At 42.2% G+C, this 13632-nt stretch overlaps 1 protein-coding gene across 1 annotated transcript in view; it reads left to right on the plus strand.

Moving 5' to 3' along the window:
• The window catches only part of LOC122923312 (protein GREB1-like), a 92324-nt gene that overhangs the window by 36399 nt on the left and 42293 nt on the right, over positions 1-13632 (plus strand). Inside the window, exons 11-16 of the mRNA XM_044274094.1 lie at positions 2131-2259; positions 2348-2455; positions 4268-4465; positions 6530-6710; positions 9157-9352; positions 13200-13336. Of these exons, the coding sequence (XP_044130029.1) occupies positions 2131-2259; positions 2348-2455; positions 4268-4465; positions 6530-6710; positions 9157-9352; positions 13200-13336 (949 nt within the window). The remainder of the gene's footprint in view (positions 1-2130; positions 2260-2347; positions 2456-4267; positions 4466-6529; positions 6711-9156; positions 9353-13199; positions 13337-13632) is intronic.

Raw genomic sequence — 13632 nt, forward strand, 5'->3', positions numbered from 1 at the left:
CGCAAAAAAAAACAACGGATGACATCCTTATGCCATCCGTTTTTTTTTTTTTTGCGGATCCATTGTAACAATGCCTAAAACGGACAAGAATAGGACATGTTCTATTTTTTTTTTTGCGGGGCTACGGAACGGACATACTGATGCGGACAGGATACGGTGTGTTGTCCGCTTTTTTTGCGGACCCATTGAAATGAATCCTATCCGCAAAAAAAAAGGAACGGAAACAAACAACGTTCGTGTGCATGTAGCCTTATGGTGTACATTGTACCCAAAGTACTCCAATTTACTCCTATCTTAAGGTACACATACACAGAAGAGAATAATTTGGCTGAACACCTGATCCTTTTCTTCTTAAAGAGTAACTAAACCTTTAACTAAAATTTAAATAAAATGTCCCTAATGCCCTAATAAAAGTTTTTCTAACATACTTTATTAATGTATTTTGTATTTATATTACACTTTTTCCCTGTTCGCTTAAAAATGACATTTCTGCATTTTTATCAATGGGGCCCCAGCAGCAGTGCGTATGGGCAGGAGCGCTTATTGCTGCTCCTGCCTGTGCCCCCTGGAGGTTTACTAACTCGTGGCATAGCACATGGGTACTCTGTACCCATGTGCTATGCCAGGATTAGCTGAGCGGAGTGGCTCCTGCTTCTGCCTGCTCCGTTAAGCTAAGAGTCCTGCATGTCAGCTCTTATCTTAGTGGAGCAGGCAGAATCAGGAGCCGCTCCGCTCAGCAAATCCTGGCATAGTACATGGGTGCAGGCAGGAGCAGCAATAAGCGCTCCTGCCCGTACGCACTGCTGCTGGGGCCCCATTGATAAAGTGTGAGCAGTGAGAGGTGTACAGAAATGTCAGTTTAAGGACTCATGCACACGATCCTTGTCGTTTTGCGGTCTGTTTTTCACGGATCCGTTGTTCTGTATCTGAGTTTTTTGTTCTCTGATTTAAGTCCTCTTCCGTTCCATTATTGCACAAAACATATCCCTATGGTTTCCGTATTTGATCCATTTTTTGCGGGCCGGAAACGGAAACAGTAACTTATTAATCACCAAACACATGAGCAATATGGACTGGGCATAGCATTTCGATAGTATGGATCTGCGAAACACGGATGAAATATGGATGGCATACGAATGTGTTCTGTGTGCGTTCCGTATTTTTTGCGGACCCATTGACTTGAATGGGGCCTCGGACCGTGATTTGCCGACAATAATAGTGCATGCACTACTTTTTTGCAGAATAGAGCTGGGTATAGAGCTGAGGACATGGGCTGCTAGATGGCCGCTAACACATCCGCAATACCCAGTCCCCATAGCTCTGTGTGCTTTTATTGTGTAAAAAAAACTGATTTGATGCATATGCAAATTAACCTGAGATGAGTCCGGTATGTGAGCTGGGTCAGGGACAGGACTCATCTCAGGTTAATTTGCATATGTATAAAATCTGGGTTTTTTTACACAATAAAAGCACACAGAGCTATGGGGACTGGGTATTGCGGATGTGCTAGCGGCCATCTAGCAACCCATGTCCTCACTCTATACACAAAATCCCGGTGACAGGTTCCCTTTAAGGAAGACAAATCTCCACCAGCTGTGTCTGGCAGTGTCTTAAAATATTCTCCTTAGGCCTCTTTCACATGAACGTGTGTCCCCCGTGGCCGTGCTGCGGACTTCAAATTGCGGTCCGCAATGCACGGGGCACCGACCGCGGGGGAGCCACATGCGGATTGCAGACCTATTCACTTGAATGAGGTCCGCGATCCATCCATTCCACAAAATGATAGAACAAGTTCTATCTTTTTGCGGAACGGAAGCACGGAACAGAACACCACAGAAGCACTCCGTAGTGCTTCCATTCTGCACCGCACCTCCGTATTTGCGGACCCATACAAGTGCCCCGTGTATTGCGGACCCGCCGTATGGGGGACACACAGAGGCCTTAGTGAGTACACATGCACCCTCAGCAAACAGAGCATGCGTGTGTACGGGGAGCTTGGGAGAAATCAGTCAGACAGACAGCTACTGGAGATGTACGGGCACCTACGCTCTGACATGACAGCTCACATCTATGCCGTAGGAATCAAGGCGGTCATTATGTCAATTTAATGCATTTTCTTGACCTTTACAGGAAAATACCAGGCTCGTACATTAATTGAAAGTATGTACTCCCCAGCCGACTACCTGAAGGAAATAAACTATGAACTGACAAGTGGGAAGGTGGAGTCCCTACGAGCGTTCTTCAGCAGCTTCTGTCCCGGTATTATATCCTACTGGTTAGATCTCACTATTAGGTGTTACCATCATATCATGTTAATTAATGGACTGACTTGTATCTGATCTGACAGATGGAGACATTGATGTCCTGTTGGATAAATACCATCAAGAAAACCACAGCCTCATTTCTTCAACACCCAAAAAAACAAGTGGTGAGAGCAGACCAGCCGCATGCTCCAGTGAGTCTCCAGGACGTCTGTACAGTGGGATTCCCAGTAAATTAGTCATGTTTGAAAATCCCCACCGTAAATAATTTACTGTGAATTGTTCTACACTGAAAATCCAAGTCAATCCCACTAGTTCTGAACCTATCCCAATTGTATTACAGTTTACTTTGTACTGGTCTACTGTGTGTTTCTATATGTATGCTGCAATTTTCTACTTTACCACCAGATGGCACAAGCACACTGTTAAGTGCCGTTACTGCGGTTTGTGCCATTTTCACAAGTTTGTCAACAAAGTATAATATATTGTTTCCATGTGCTTCTTATATGTTCACATCTGCATCGTGGTTTCTGTATTTCTGTTATGGTGTCCATAGGTGCAGTAACATGCAGTGCTATTCCTCCCAGAATTGTTGACACCTTCTGGATGGAGCCTCTGGTGCAGATTTGAGCATGTTATCATCATTTAAATTATTTCAATAATATTAATTGTAGTTATAGTAACAATAATCACAATAATGATATAAATAGTGATAATACTAATAATAATAGTGTTAATTGTAATTATAATTTTCATTATACTAATAGTGATAATAATAGTAATATAGTACTAGTACTAATAATATTGGTGATAATAGTAATAATGATTGTAATATAGTACTAGTAGTAATAGTAATAATATAATAGTATTAATATGCAGAGTAATAATAACAATAGTAATACTAATAGTAATAATATAAATGGTAATTATAGTACTAGTTATAATATTAGTGATGATATTATTAGTAATATAGCACTGGTAGTAATAGTAATAATAGAAATAATGGTAATTTGTGTTGAGCGAATCGAAGTTAACAAGGTGGAATTCAATCCCAATTTCAGGAATAATTCGATTCGCCACAATCCGAATTTCTTGGCTCTTCGCGGTAACGAATTAAAACATACGTCATCTATTTGATAGTGGAGAGGCCGTCGCGACCATCTTGCTTGAAGAAAACGTGCTAATTCTTTTGCGCGCTGATGTGTGACGGCACCATGTGATGTCAGCGCATGCAAGAATTGGTGTGTTTTATTCAAGAAAAAGTTGGCCGCGGCGGCCTCTCCGCAATTGGATGGATGAGGTGAATATGTATTTTTTTGTTTTAACCCCTGATAGGCTGAAAAACTTAGCTCATTACTAGTAATGATAGTAATAGTAACAGTGCTAGTAGTAATATTAATGTGAATGGTAATAATATTACAAATGCTGAAAATATTGGATCCTGAGGCCATTGTATCTTGAGGGATCACTGTACTAGTAATAATAGCGCTAGTAGTAATAATAATATGAATGGTAATAAAAGTACTAGTAGTAATAATAATATGTATTACTAGTAACAATAATAGTGTTATTAGTAATAATAATATGAATGATAATAAAAGTACTAGTAATAATAATAGTGCTAGTAGTAATAATAATATGCATGGTAATAATAGTGCTAGTAGTAATAATAATATGCATGGTAATAATAGTACTAGTAATAATAATAGTGCTAGTAGTAATAATAATATGAATGGTAATAAAAGTACTAGTAGTAACAATAATAGTGTTATTAGTAATAATAATATAAATGGTAATAAAAGTAATAGCGCTAGTAGTAATAATATGAATGGTAATAATAGTACTAGTAATAATAATAAGTGTTATTAGTAATAACAATATGAATGGTAATAAAAGCACTAGTAATAATAATAGTGTTAGTAGTAATAATAATATGAAAGGTAATAATAGTACTAGTAACAATAATAGTGCTATCATTTTCCCTTGCCCTCTCTCCTCACCTGCAGGTTATAATACAGAGTGGCACCAGCTGCGGCCCTCTCAGTTGGCGGTGGCGCAGAAGCTGCTGTCTCACGTGTGCTCTATCGCAGACTCCAGCACCCAGAACCTTGACCTGGGATCTTTTGAGAAAGTAGATTTTCTTATTTGTGTTCCCCCGTCGGAGGTCACTTACCAGCAAACCCTGTCTCTTGTGTGGAGTTCAGGTATGGACTCCTTTTTATACCCTGTATGACATGTTATTTGTATAGTGCCGGCGTATTCTGCAGAACTTCTGCCAAGTTCTACATTATCAGACAGCTGAATTTTTGTAAAGATACTTACCTTACACCTCTAGACACCAAGGTCCTGCTACACAGCCAGGACTACAGAACTGACATTTATAAACGGTGCAATCCAGTTGATCCCTTGTGATCCCTCATTTAGGGCACTTATACACATTCATTTACCAGGATAGCCGCTTGCCTTTTCCTTCGGCCTTTTTTGCAGCGGCATTCTCTGGCATTTTTTGCACGCAGTGGCCCACATTTACTAATAGTGCAATTTGGCAGAACTAGGGTTTCTGCACTTTTTCCCCGATTTGCTCAAAAAGGGGTGGGTCCTATCAGAATGAGGGTGGAGTTTCACTGGAGAGAGGCATAAGATGCTCCATTTTGTGTAAAATTGTGTGCACAAATCTATCATAAAATTCTATCTCAAGGTAAGCCAATCAATAGTTAGAGAAAAGTGTCTACCCCTGCTTCAGCCTGAGCCCCGGTGATAAGTCTGGTGCAGCGGTAGACAGTCTGCTTAAAGGGAACCTGTCACCAGTTTTATGGTGTCCTAACTAAGGGCAACATAAATAAGTGACTGATTCTCTTAGCAAAATGCTGGGTCACTTTCTTTAATTGACCCAGTCAATCTGCCAACATCTTGTATTGAAAAGCTTCAGCTGATAATGATGAGTCATGAATATTCATGAGCTCCTGACTCTCCCCGCCCACCTGCTGCTGAATGACAGTTATTTTCCATATGAATCAGCAGCAGGTGGGCAGGGGAGTGGCTATAGCTCTGAATTAAATATACGCTGGACTCAATGACATCACGCTGGACTCAAATCCAATTAGCATGCGGCATCTTTGTGTGTATATTATGAGGTAACCATCTGTCACACCAGTAAGTGAATACATCTAAGGTACTTTTTAGTAGTTAATGATTGTATATAATTAGTTAGATTATAATCAAATATCCACATGACAGGTTCCCTTTAGGCTTATGTCATCTACAGATTTAGGGCTCATGCACACGACTGTATGTATTTTTCGGTCCACAAAACACGGATCTGCAAAAAAAATGGACGACATCTGTGTTGCATTTGTTTTTTTGCGGATCCGTTGTAACAATGCCTGTGCTTTTTCCGCAAAACGGACAAGAAAAGGACATGTTTAATTTTTTTTGCGGAGCAGAGACATGGACACAGAATGCACACGGAGTCATCTCTATTTTTTTCAAGCCGCTTTGAAGTAAATGGTTCAACATACGGACCTGTAAAAAACTGAACAGAAATGGAAAACAAATACAGTGATCTCTCAAGATACAATGGTCTTTTCTGACCCATCGTAAGTTGAAACCAGACTCAACATACAATGCCTCAGACTCAGATCCAACCAATCATGGCTGGATCCATCCAAAATAGCTGGATTAGTTGCTAGTTAGCAGCTATTCCTGACTGTTATATGTAAGGACTTGATTTATCTGTCTTAGTTATCTGCTTATTTTTCTTAAATCTTCATTTTCTCTCTTATCTTTGAAGGCATTTTGGGGCTTTGGAACCGATTACTCAACTTACAATGGTTTCAACATACAATGGTCGTCCTGGAACCAATTAATATTGTAACTTGGGGGACCACTATACGTTCATGTGCATGAGCCCTTAGTAAATCTGGGACAGTAGGTCTTACTATCGGGATTTGTTCATGACGTTCTTCCCCTATAAATAAAGTGATCGAAAAACACCCCAAAAAAATGCCATGCTACATTTTTGAAAAGAAGGACATCAAACACCACCTAATGAAAAAAAAAACAGCAAGCAAATCATTGTGTGTCCTGTAATTTCTATTTCCCATAGACCTTCCACTGACCTCTGGAGCTGGCGTTTTTACCGCAAATTTATTTATTTTTACCAAAAATGCCTGTGCAAAAAAAAATTCTATTAAAAAAAGAAATGTGAAGTTTGCCTTATAGATTTGCTGCTCCTCCATGCTGTGACATGACTTGGTCCTTTTATACAGGAGTTCTGCTGGAACTGGGCTTAGAGAAGGATCAGCTGACTAAGCAGTGCATGGAGCAATACGTCATGAAACTTGATGCTGACGCACCCAGGAAATTCAAGTCATTTCTTCAAAAGGCCATGCAGAATCCACACACACTGTTCGTCCTGGTTCATGACCACGCTCACTGGGATCTTACCAGGTGATATGTCTTTTTTAGGTTTGCCAATACCCAGCCTTATCCAATGAGTAATCGCCAGAGTCCTACGTCTTTAAAGGTGCTCACTGAAGCCTGTTAGGCTGGGTTCCCACACGGTGCCCACCTGTGTCAGCCAACGACCACACAAACTCATGTGGCTGTTGGCCTCCACGGATGGGCAGGGTGTCAGTCGCCCCTGGAAGCTACAGCCTGAGAACCCAGCCTGAAAAGAGCTGCTAGTATTATTCACAAATATGTATATGGGGGTTCTCAGAAGTGGAGCTATGGGAATGAAATGGTAATGATGGAGCAGGGAGTTACGTTGCAGTGATGAACGGTTTGGGAAAAGGGATTAGGGAAATTGGAGAAATGGAAGGGTGGTGAAGGGTGGGTGTCTGGGTGAGGGATTTTTTGGGCGGGGAGTGCTGCCAGAGGATGTCAATGCCGAAGAATTAAAGAATGAAGTGGTAAGGCTGCTCACACCAGGCAACGGTCTGGCTAGCAGGCTGTAGTGGACAAAACTTTGAGGAAAAAAGATGGTAATGGAGCGCCAAAACAAGATGCAGAAAGGCAAGAAATAAAAAGCTAGAGCAATCAAGAGTCTAGCCGTAGGGTGTCAGGGTAGGGACCGTAGAATCCCAAGGTGAGGTGTTAAAAACCCTTATAAAGTGATGAACACCCGATACCCGGGTGGATCCAGAAGGTGAGTACATAAAAGGGTGTGTCTTGGGAAGTTAAAAAATGAGCAAATGAAAATTAAAACACAAACAATAAAATCAAACAAGTGTCCGTAAGATTAGTCACATTAGGATATATACACACACTGTGTGTTACTCACTTCACCAGGGAGGGTGGCGCAAGATAAACTCAAAACACTTGATGCCAAACCCTCCCTCGCCGAGGTCGCATGTAGAATGGTAAACGCCAAATATTCTTCCAAATAGATGACCCGGTGGACTCTCAATATGAAGCAAGGTAGTTCTTTATTAGGATAAGCTCAATGTGTTTCGGGTATTAATCACCCCTTCATCAGGAACAAGGCATAAAAGATAGCCTGAAATGGCTGACATTGCATTCACCAGTGTATTACCGTGAATTCTGAAATTCGGGAAAAAATTAACCTAATGTGACTTAGATGCGCAAAAGTTTATTAAACTATGTTGTAAGATATATATACAAAAGATAACATACAGAGTAAAGTAAGTAACATTGACCAAAGCCGTGAACAAATGAGCGAGCTCCACATCAACCAGTGCCTACATGGCAGCCGGCCAACACCCATATGGATACAAAGAGAGGTGATGGTAGCAAGACACATCTTACCCCAGGCTCGGACTGGCCCACAGGGGTACAGGTGAATCCCCGATGGGCCCTGAGCAAGGTGGTCCCCTTTTCATCCACCCCCTGCAAGTAGCACAGAACACAGTAGGCTTACTGCACACCATATACATAGGCAGTGTACAGCACCTCAACCAGCCTATTTCATATAATAGAATATTTAAGAAACTACCCAGTTTAATATTATAAACACATTCATGTGGCTGAGATGACTTATAGGTATAGAGGAAAGCTAGCCAGTATCCTCCAATCCCAGAGACCTGCCTTCTCAAAGTTGCTGCTGGGACCCCATAATCAATCATCTTGTTGCTGTGCGACCAGGTAATATTTGGACGCATCTGTATGGTGGCCCCAAAATACATTTTGCTGATGGGCCCTAGACAGCCCAGTCCAACACTGTCTTACTCTGATGATGTCCTCAATCCTCAATGGCGCTAAGCTCTTTGTTACATAGCCAGATGTTTTCTAGCCTCCTGGACCCTCCTGAAGGTCTTCAGTGTGCAGTACACATGTACAGTTACGTCAGACTTCAGGAACAAGGCCAGGAAGCTGGTCCCACTAACAACGTACATTACAAGGAATTAAAGGGGAAAGAACCATTAAAAACCTTGCAATACAACCAGTAGAAAATAAGATGAGGTACAATTCAGTATACGCATTCCTGTCTACATGACATGGTTGGAAAAAAAGGGTTTTGTGTGCCACGGCCTACAAAAATGTGAAGCTAGATCAGAATATATGTGGAGGATTACAGGTATATTCATTCATGTTGGTGAAGAGATTTGGATATTTGCTACTGTCTCGGATTTTATATACTGTAATAAGACTTCTATATTTGTGGTCAGAAATACATTGACATTGGTAATAAGAAGGTTTGCTGGTTCAATTACCCAGGAGCCACTTGACTGTCCTATTTGTGATCAAGGCTAAGCAGCCTTCAGGTGTCTATGGCACGTTCCTCATCACAGCCATATGAATGCATGAGGCTATAGTGCCTTTCCTACGTCCCCCATATTGGATTTATCTCTACGGAATATGTTTATCATGACTGCTGAATCTCCAAATCAATCGTCATTATACTCATGTGCCTTCCTCTGTGTCTTCTTCTCAGCAGCTCCCTTTACAATCCCTATCCTCACAGGGAGGCGTCCTTTGGATTAGTTGATCGATTGCTGAACTGCAGGGAATTAAGGGATTCAGCCAATATTTTACTTCTGCACGTGACATCTTGCCCCTACGCTCTGCAGACGCAGAACACCCGTATCAGCCCCTACAATGAGATCCACTGGCCTTCATCATACAGCCATGTAGGTATCGTATTGTAGTGTAATGATTGGCGAGTATTACACAGTAAAACCCAAGGGCCCTGATTTACTAATGTGTATGCGCCAAAAAGTGGTGAAAATTTTCAGTTTGGCATATCTAGGGTTTCTACACTTTTGTTTTATGACAAGCTTAACAAGGGGACATTGCTTAGTAGGAAAGGGCCAGAGCGTCACTGGAAAGGGAGCAGGTCCTCAAATGTGTTAGGCCTCTTTCACACGGGCGTTGCGGGAAAAGGTGCGGGTGCGTTGCGGGAACATGCACGATTTTTCAGCGCGAGTGCAAAACATTGAAATGCGTTTTGCACGCGCGTGAGAAAAATCGGCATGTTTGGTACCCAGACCCAAACTACTTCACAGAAGTTCGGGCTTGGGATCGGTGTTCTGTAGATTATAACATGGTTATAAGGAAAAATAATAGCATTCTGAATACAGAATGCATAGTACAATAGCGCTGAAGGGGTTAAAACAAAATAAAAAAAATTAACTCCCCTTAATCCACTTGCTCGCGCAGCCCGGCTTCTCTTCTGTGCTGTGTACAGGAAAAGGACCTGTGGTGATATTACTCCGGTCATCACATGGTCCATCACCATGGTAAAAGATCACGTGATAGACCATGTGATGACCGGAGTGACGTCACCACAGGTCCTTTTCCTGTACACAGCACAGAAGAGAAGCCGGGCTGCGCGAGCAAGTGGATTAAGGTGAGTTAAATTATTATTATTATTTTAACCCCTTCAGCGCTATTGTACTATGCATTCTGTATTCAGAATGCTATTATTTTCCCTTATAACCATGTTATAAGGGAAAATAATAAAGATCAGGTCCCCATCCCGATCGTCTCCTAGAAACCGTGCGTGAAAATCGCACCGCATCCCCACTTGCTTGTGGATGCTTGCGATTTTCACGCAGCCCCATTCACTTCTATGAGGCCTGCGTTGTGTGAAAAACGCACAAAATAGAGCTTGCTGCGATTTCCACGCAACGCACAAGTGATGCGTGAAAATCACCGCTCATGTGAACAGCCCCATATAAATGAATGGGTCCTGATTCAGTGCGGGTGCAATGCGTTCAACTCACGCATTGCACCCGCGCGGAAAACTCGCCCGTGTTAAAAGGGGCCTTATTTTGTGCCAACATTATTTGATACAGAACATCAAATCTCCTGCACAGGGCAGATCTGACACATTGACTTCTTGCAGCCACCACTAGAGGGAGCTTAGGAGCTTACTGCATACTGTTAATGCATCACGCTTACTAATAATTCAGGAAACTCTAAAGCTCCCTCTAGTGGTGATTTAAAATATATGCCTGTACAAGGGATTTGGAAATAAGAAAGTGGAAGGGTTAAGCAGCTCAGAATTGTGGAGGTAAAACACACAGATGGTGGGCTTTTACTTTATGGATAAAGGCATTTAAAATTAGTTTATGTTAAATAACATTGTCTTTTCTGAATGGTCCATATGCATAGAGCACATTTCATCTTCTCTTTGGAGGAAGTTCCACGTATGATCATTGTTTTAGTGAGCCGTCTAGGAGTCAGGGAATGAACATAACGACTGCACTTGGGTATTTTTGAAACACTATGGGCAACATTTTAAGACAGGCGATAGTTGGAGTGATTTGTGCTGAATTTATTAAAATGTTCATGCTAGTGATGAGCGAATTGGTTCTTACCGCTACGTACGGATCCGATACATTCTTGACAGTAATTTACCTTTGATGGAGGGACTGGCTCTCTACTGCCAGTAAATTACATTTTTCCTTATGCGATCAAAATAAAATGGCCGGGGGTCTTGTGAGAAAAACGTAATCTCGCGCATGCATCGGTACTGTGGGTGGCGGCATATGTGCGAATATACTCAATAACAAACCCGGGATTATGGCGTGCGCCAAAATCAATTACGAATCTTGATGAGAATATTCGCGCATGTGTCACAACTCACAGTAACGCCGCATGGGCGAGATTAATATGTTCTCTTGAGGCCCCCGGCCATTTTATTTTGATCGCATAGGGAGAAATGCAATTAACCGGCGGTAGAGAGACAGTAATTCCATGACAGGTAAATTACTGTGATGAACAAATCGTATCCATACGTAGCGGTAGGAACAGATTTGCTCATCACTAGTGCATGCCTCTTAATTAATTTGGTGCATTTGAAACCGTCTATGGCAGGCATCCTCAAACTGCGGCCCTCCAGCTGTTGCAAAACTACAACTTGTGGGAGTTGTAGTTTTACAACAGCTGGAGGGCCGCAGTTTGAGGATGCCTGGTCTAGGGGTACATCCACAAGCGACAGCGCTGTACTGTACATTGTACTGCGGTTGTCCTTGGTATCGAGCTTAGCCCCAATCACTTGAATGAGACTGAGCTGCTCCTCGGCCACCGATGATCATGACGTCACCCGTCTAGGCAAAGCCGCGAGAAGGCCACTACGCTCACAGGAGTGCCAGTGCCTTCTCAAACAGCTGATCGGCAGAGGTTCAGGCTGTAGGGTAAAAAGTCTTGGAAAGCCCTTATAAGGGTCTTTTAAAACTTTTTGAACCTTGCTAGACAAGAATGCGTGGCTTGGGGAAAAGAGACTTGGTTTAGCGGAAAAGGGCGTGGTCTAAAATGCAAAGATGCAAATTGATGCTCAATTTTTTACAAAGTAAGTCAATCAATAGGTGGTGTAAAGTTAGGCAAAAGTGTCTAGCCATGCACCACATTCATCATCCAGTCTGGACCACTGTGATAAGTTTGGTGCATCTTTAGACTGTAAACCTTATAAATTAATAGTGGACAATTGGAAGAAGGTAAATGCTTTTTCATAGCACAGTAAGCTTAAAGGGGTTATTTTGCAAAAAGTATTAGGGCTATTTCATACGAGCGAGTCCCTTGTGGGAATCACGCTCCGTGTGTGAGTGCGATCCTCCGCTCTGGACTTGCAGGAGCGCACGGCATTATCATGATCTATAATGCTGTGTGTCTCTGCTTGACCTTATTTCTACAGAATCATACTGACAGCTTTATGTCACTATGATTCTGTGGAAATAAGGTCAAGCAGAGACACACAGCATTATAAATCATGATAATGCCGTGCGCTCCTGCAAGTCCAGAGCGGAGGATCGCACTCACACACGGAGCGTGATTTCCGCATTGGACTCGCTCGTGTGAAACAGCCCTTAGTGTATCATGAAGAGGGCATTTCAAAGGAATAATTATTGTAATATACATGCAATACAATACTTCTGTTTATTCTTCTGGTCCACCTCCTTCTGCATTCAGGGGCAGACTCGGAACTTAAAGTGGCCCTAGAAAAAAAAACTAAATTTGGCCCCATGTTGAAGTGGGGTTCAAATTGATAGAAGGCAGGACAACACAAGTAGGCAGGGGCAACAGAAGCAGGGCGGGGCAGCAATACCCTAATGCAGCACAAGATACCTCCCCTGCAGAACCAAATACTGTATCGCCATACAGGTACAGTACTTAAGTACCTGGCTGGCAGCCATGAGGAGGGCTCCGGCGACCCCCTGGACATTGGTCCACTGGGAAATTTCTCTATTAGGTCTATGGCCAGTCTACTTCTGACTAACATTCATTCATCCCTTCTTTTCTATATCTAAATTCATAGAATAATATAGCTCTATCTCTCTCTAGACAGTGGAGATGGTAATTGCATTGCATACCATAGTGGAATCACTGGGGCTATTATCTATGCAGGGAACTCGTGGGATAACCACTTTAAGACATAGATATATCTGTATGGAAGTAAATAATCATGCTAATTAGGACCTTGCGTGTTTTCTGCTTGTATTGTCATCAGATTATGTGATGCTTGTATTCCTGCAGGGAATGGAGCTGTACCATGAAAACAGGAAGTACTTTGGCCTCTCGCAGTACATTGACTCCACGCTGTCCGGGCACAGTCTTCCACTGCTGCGTCATGACAGCTCCTTTGAAGCCATTGTGTTGGGATTAGGAAAAAGGTCAGAGAATCTTTGGTTAAAACTATACTTGTGCTACTGCAACAGTGACTGTCGTGTATGTGAGAAAATACTCAGGGGCACTGATCGTTGCCTCATGAATGTTCACATCGAGATAAACATGCATCCTCAGCCAATCCAAGTGCACTTTTGGAGGAGCGGGAAATGCTGCTGATATCTAGACATGTATGACCGGCTAAAAGCCATTGTTGATCCTCAAACATTATTTTTAAATTGTTTTAGGTCCTTTCATTTGTGATAATTTAAAGGGGTTGTCTCACTTCAGCAAAAGGCATTTA

The sequence above is a fragment of the Bufo gargarizans genome, unplaced genomic scaffold (genome assembly GCF_014858855.1).
Source record: "Bufo gargarizans isolate SCDJY-AF-19 unplaced genomic scaffold, ASM1485885v1 original_scaffold_1463_pilon, whole genome shotgun sequence".
Lineage (NCBI taxonomy): Eukaryota > Metazoa > Chordata > Amphibia > Anura > Bufonidae > Bufo > Bufo gargarizans.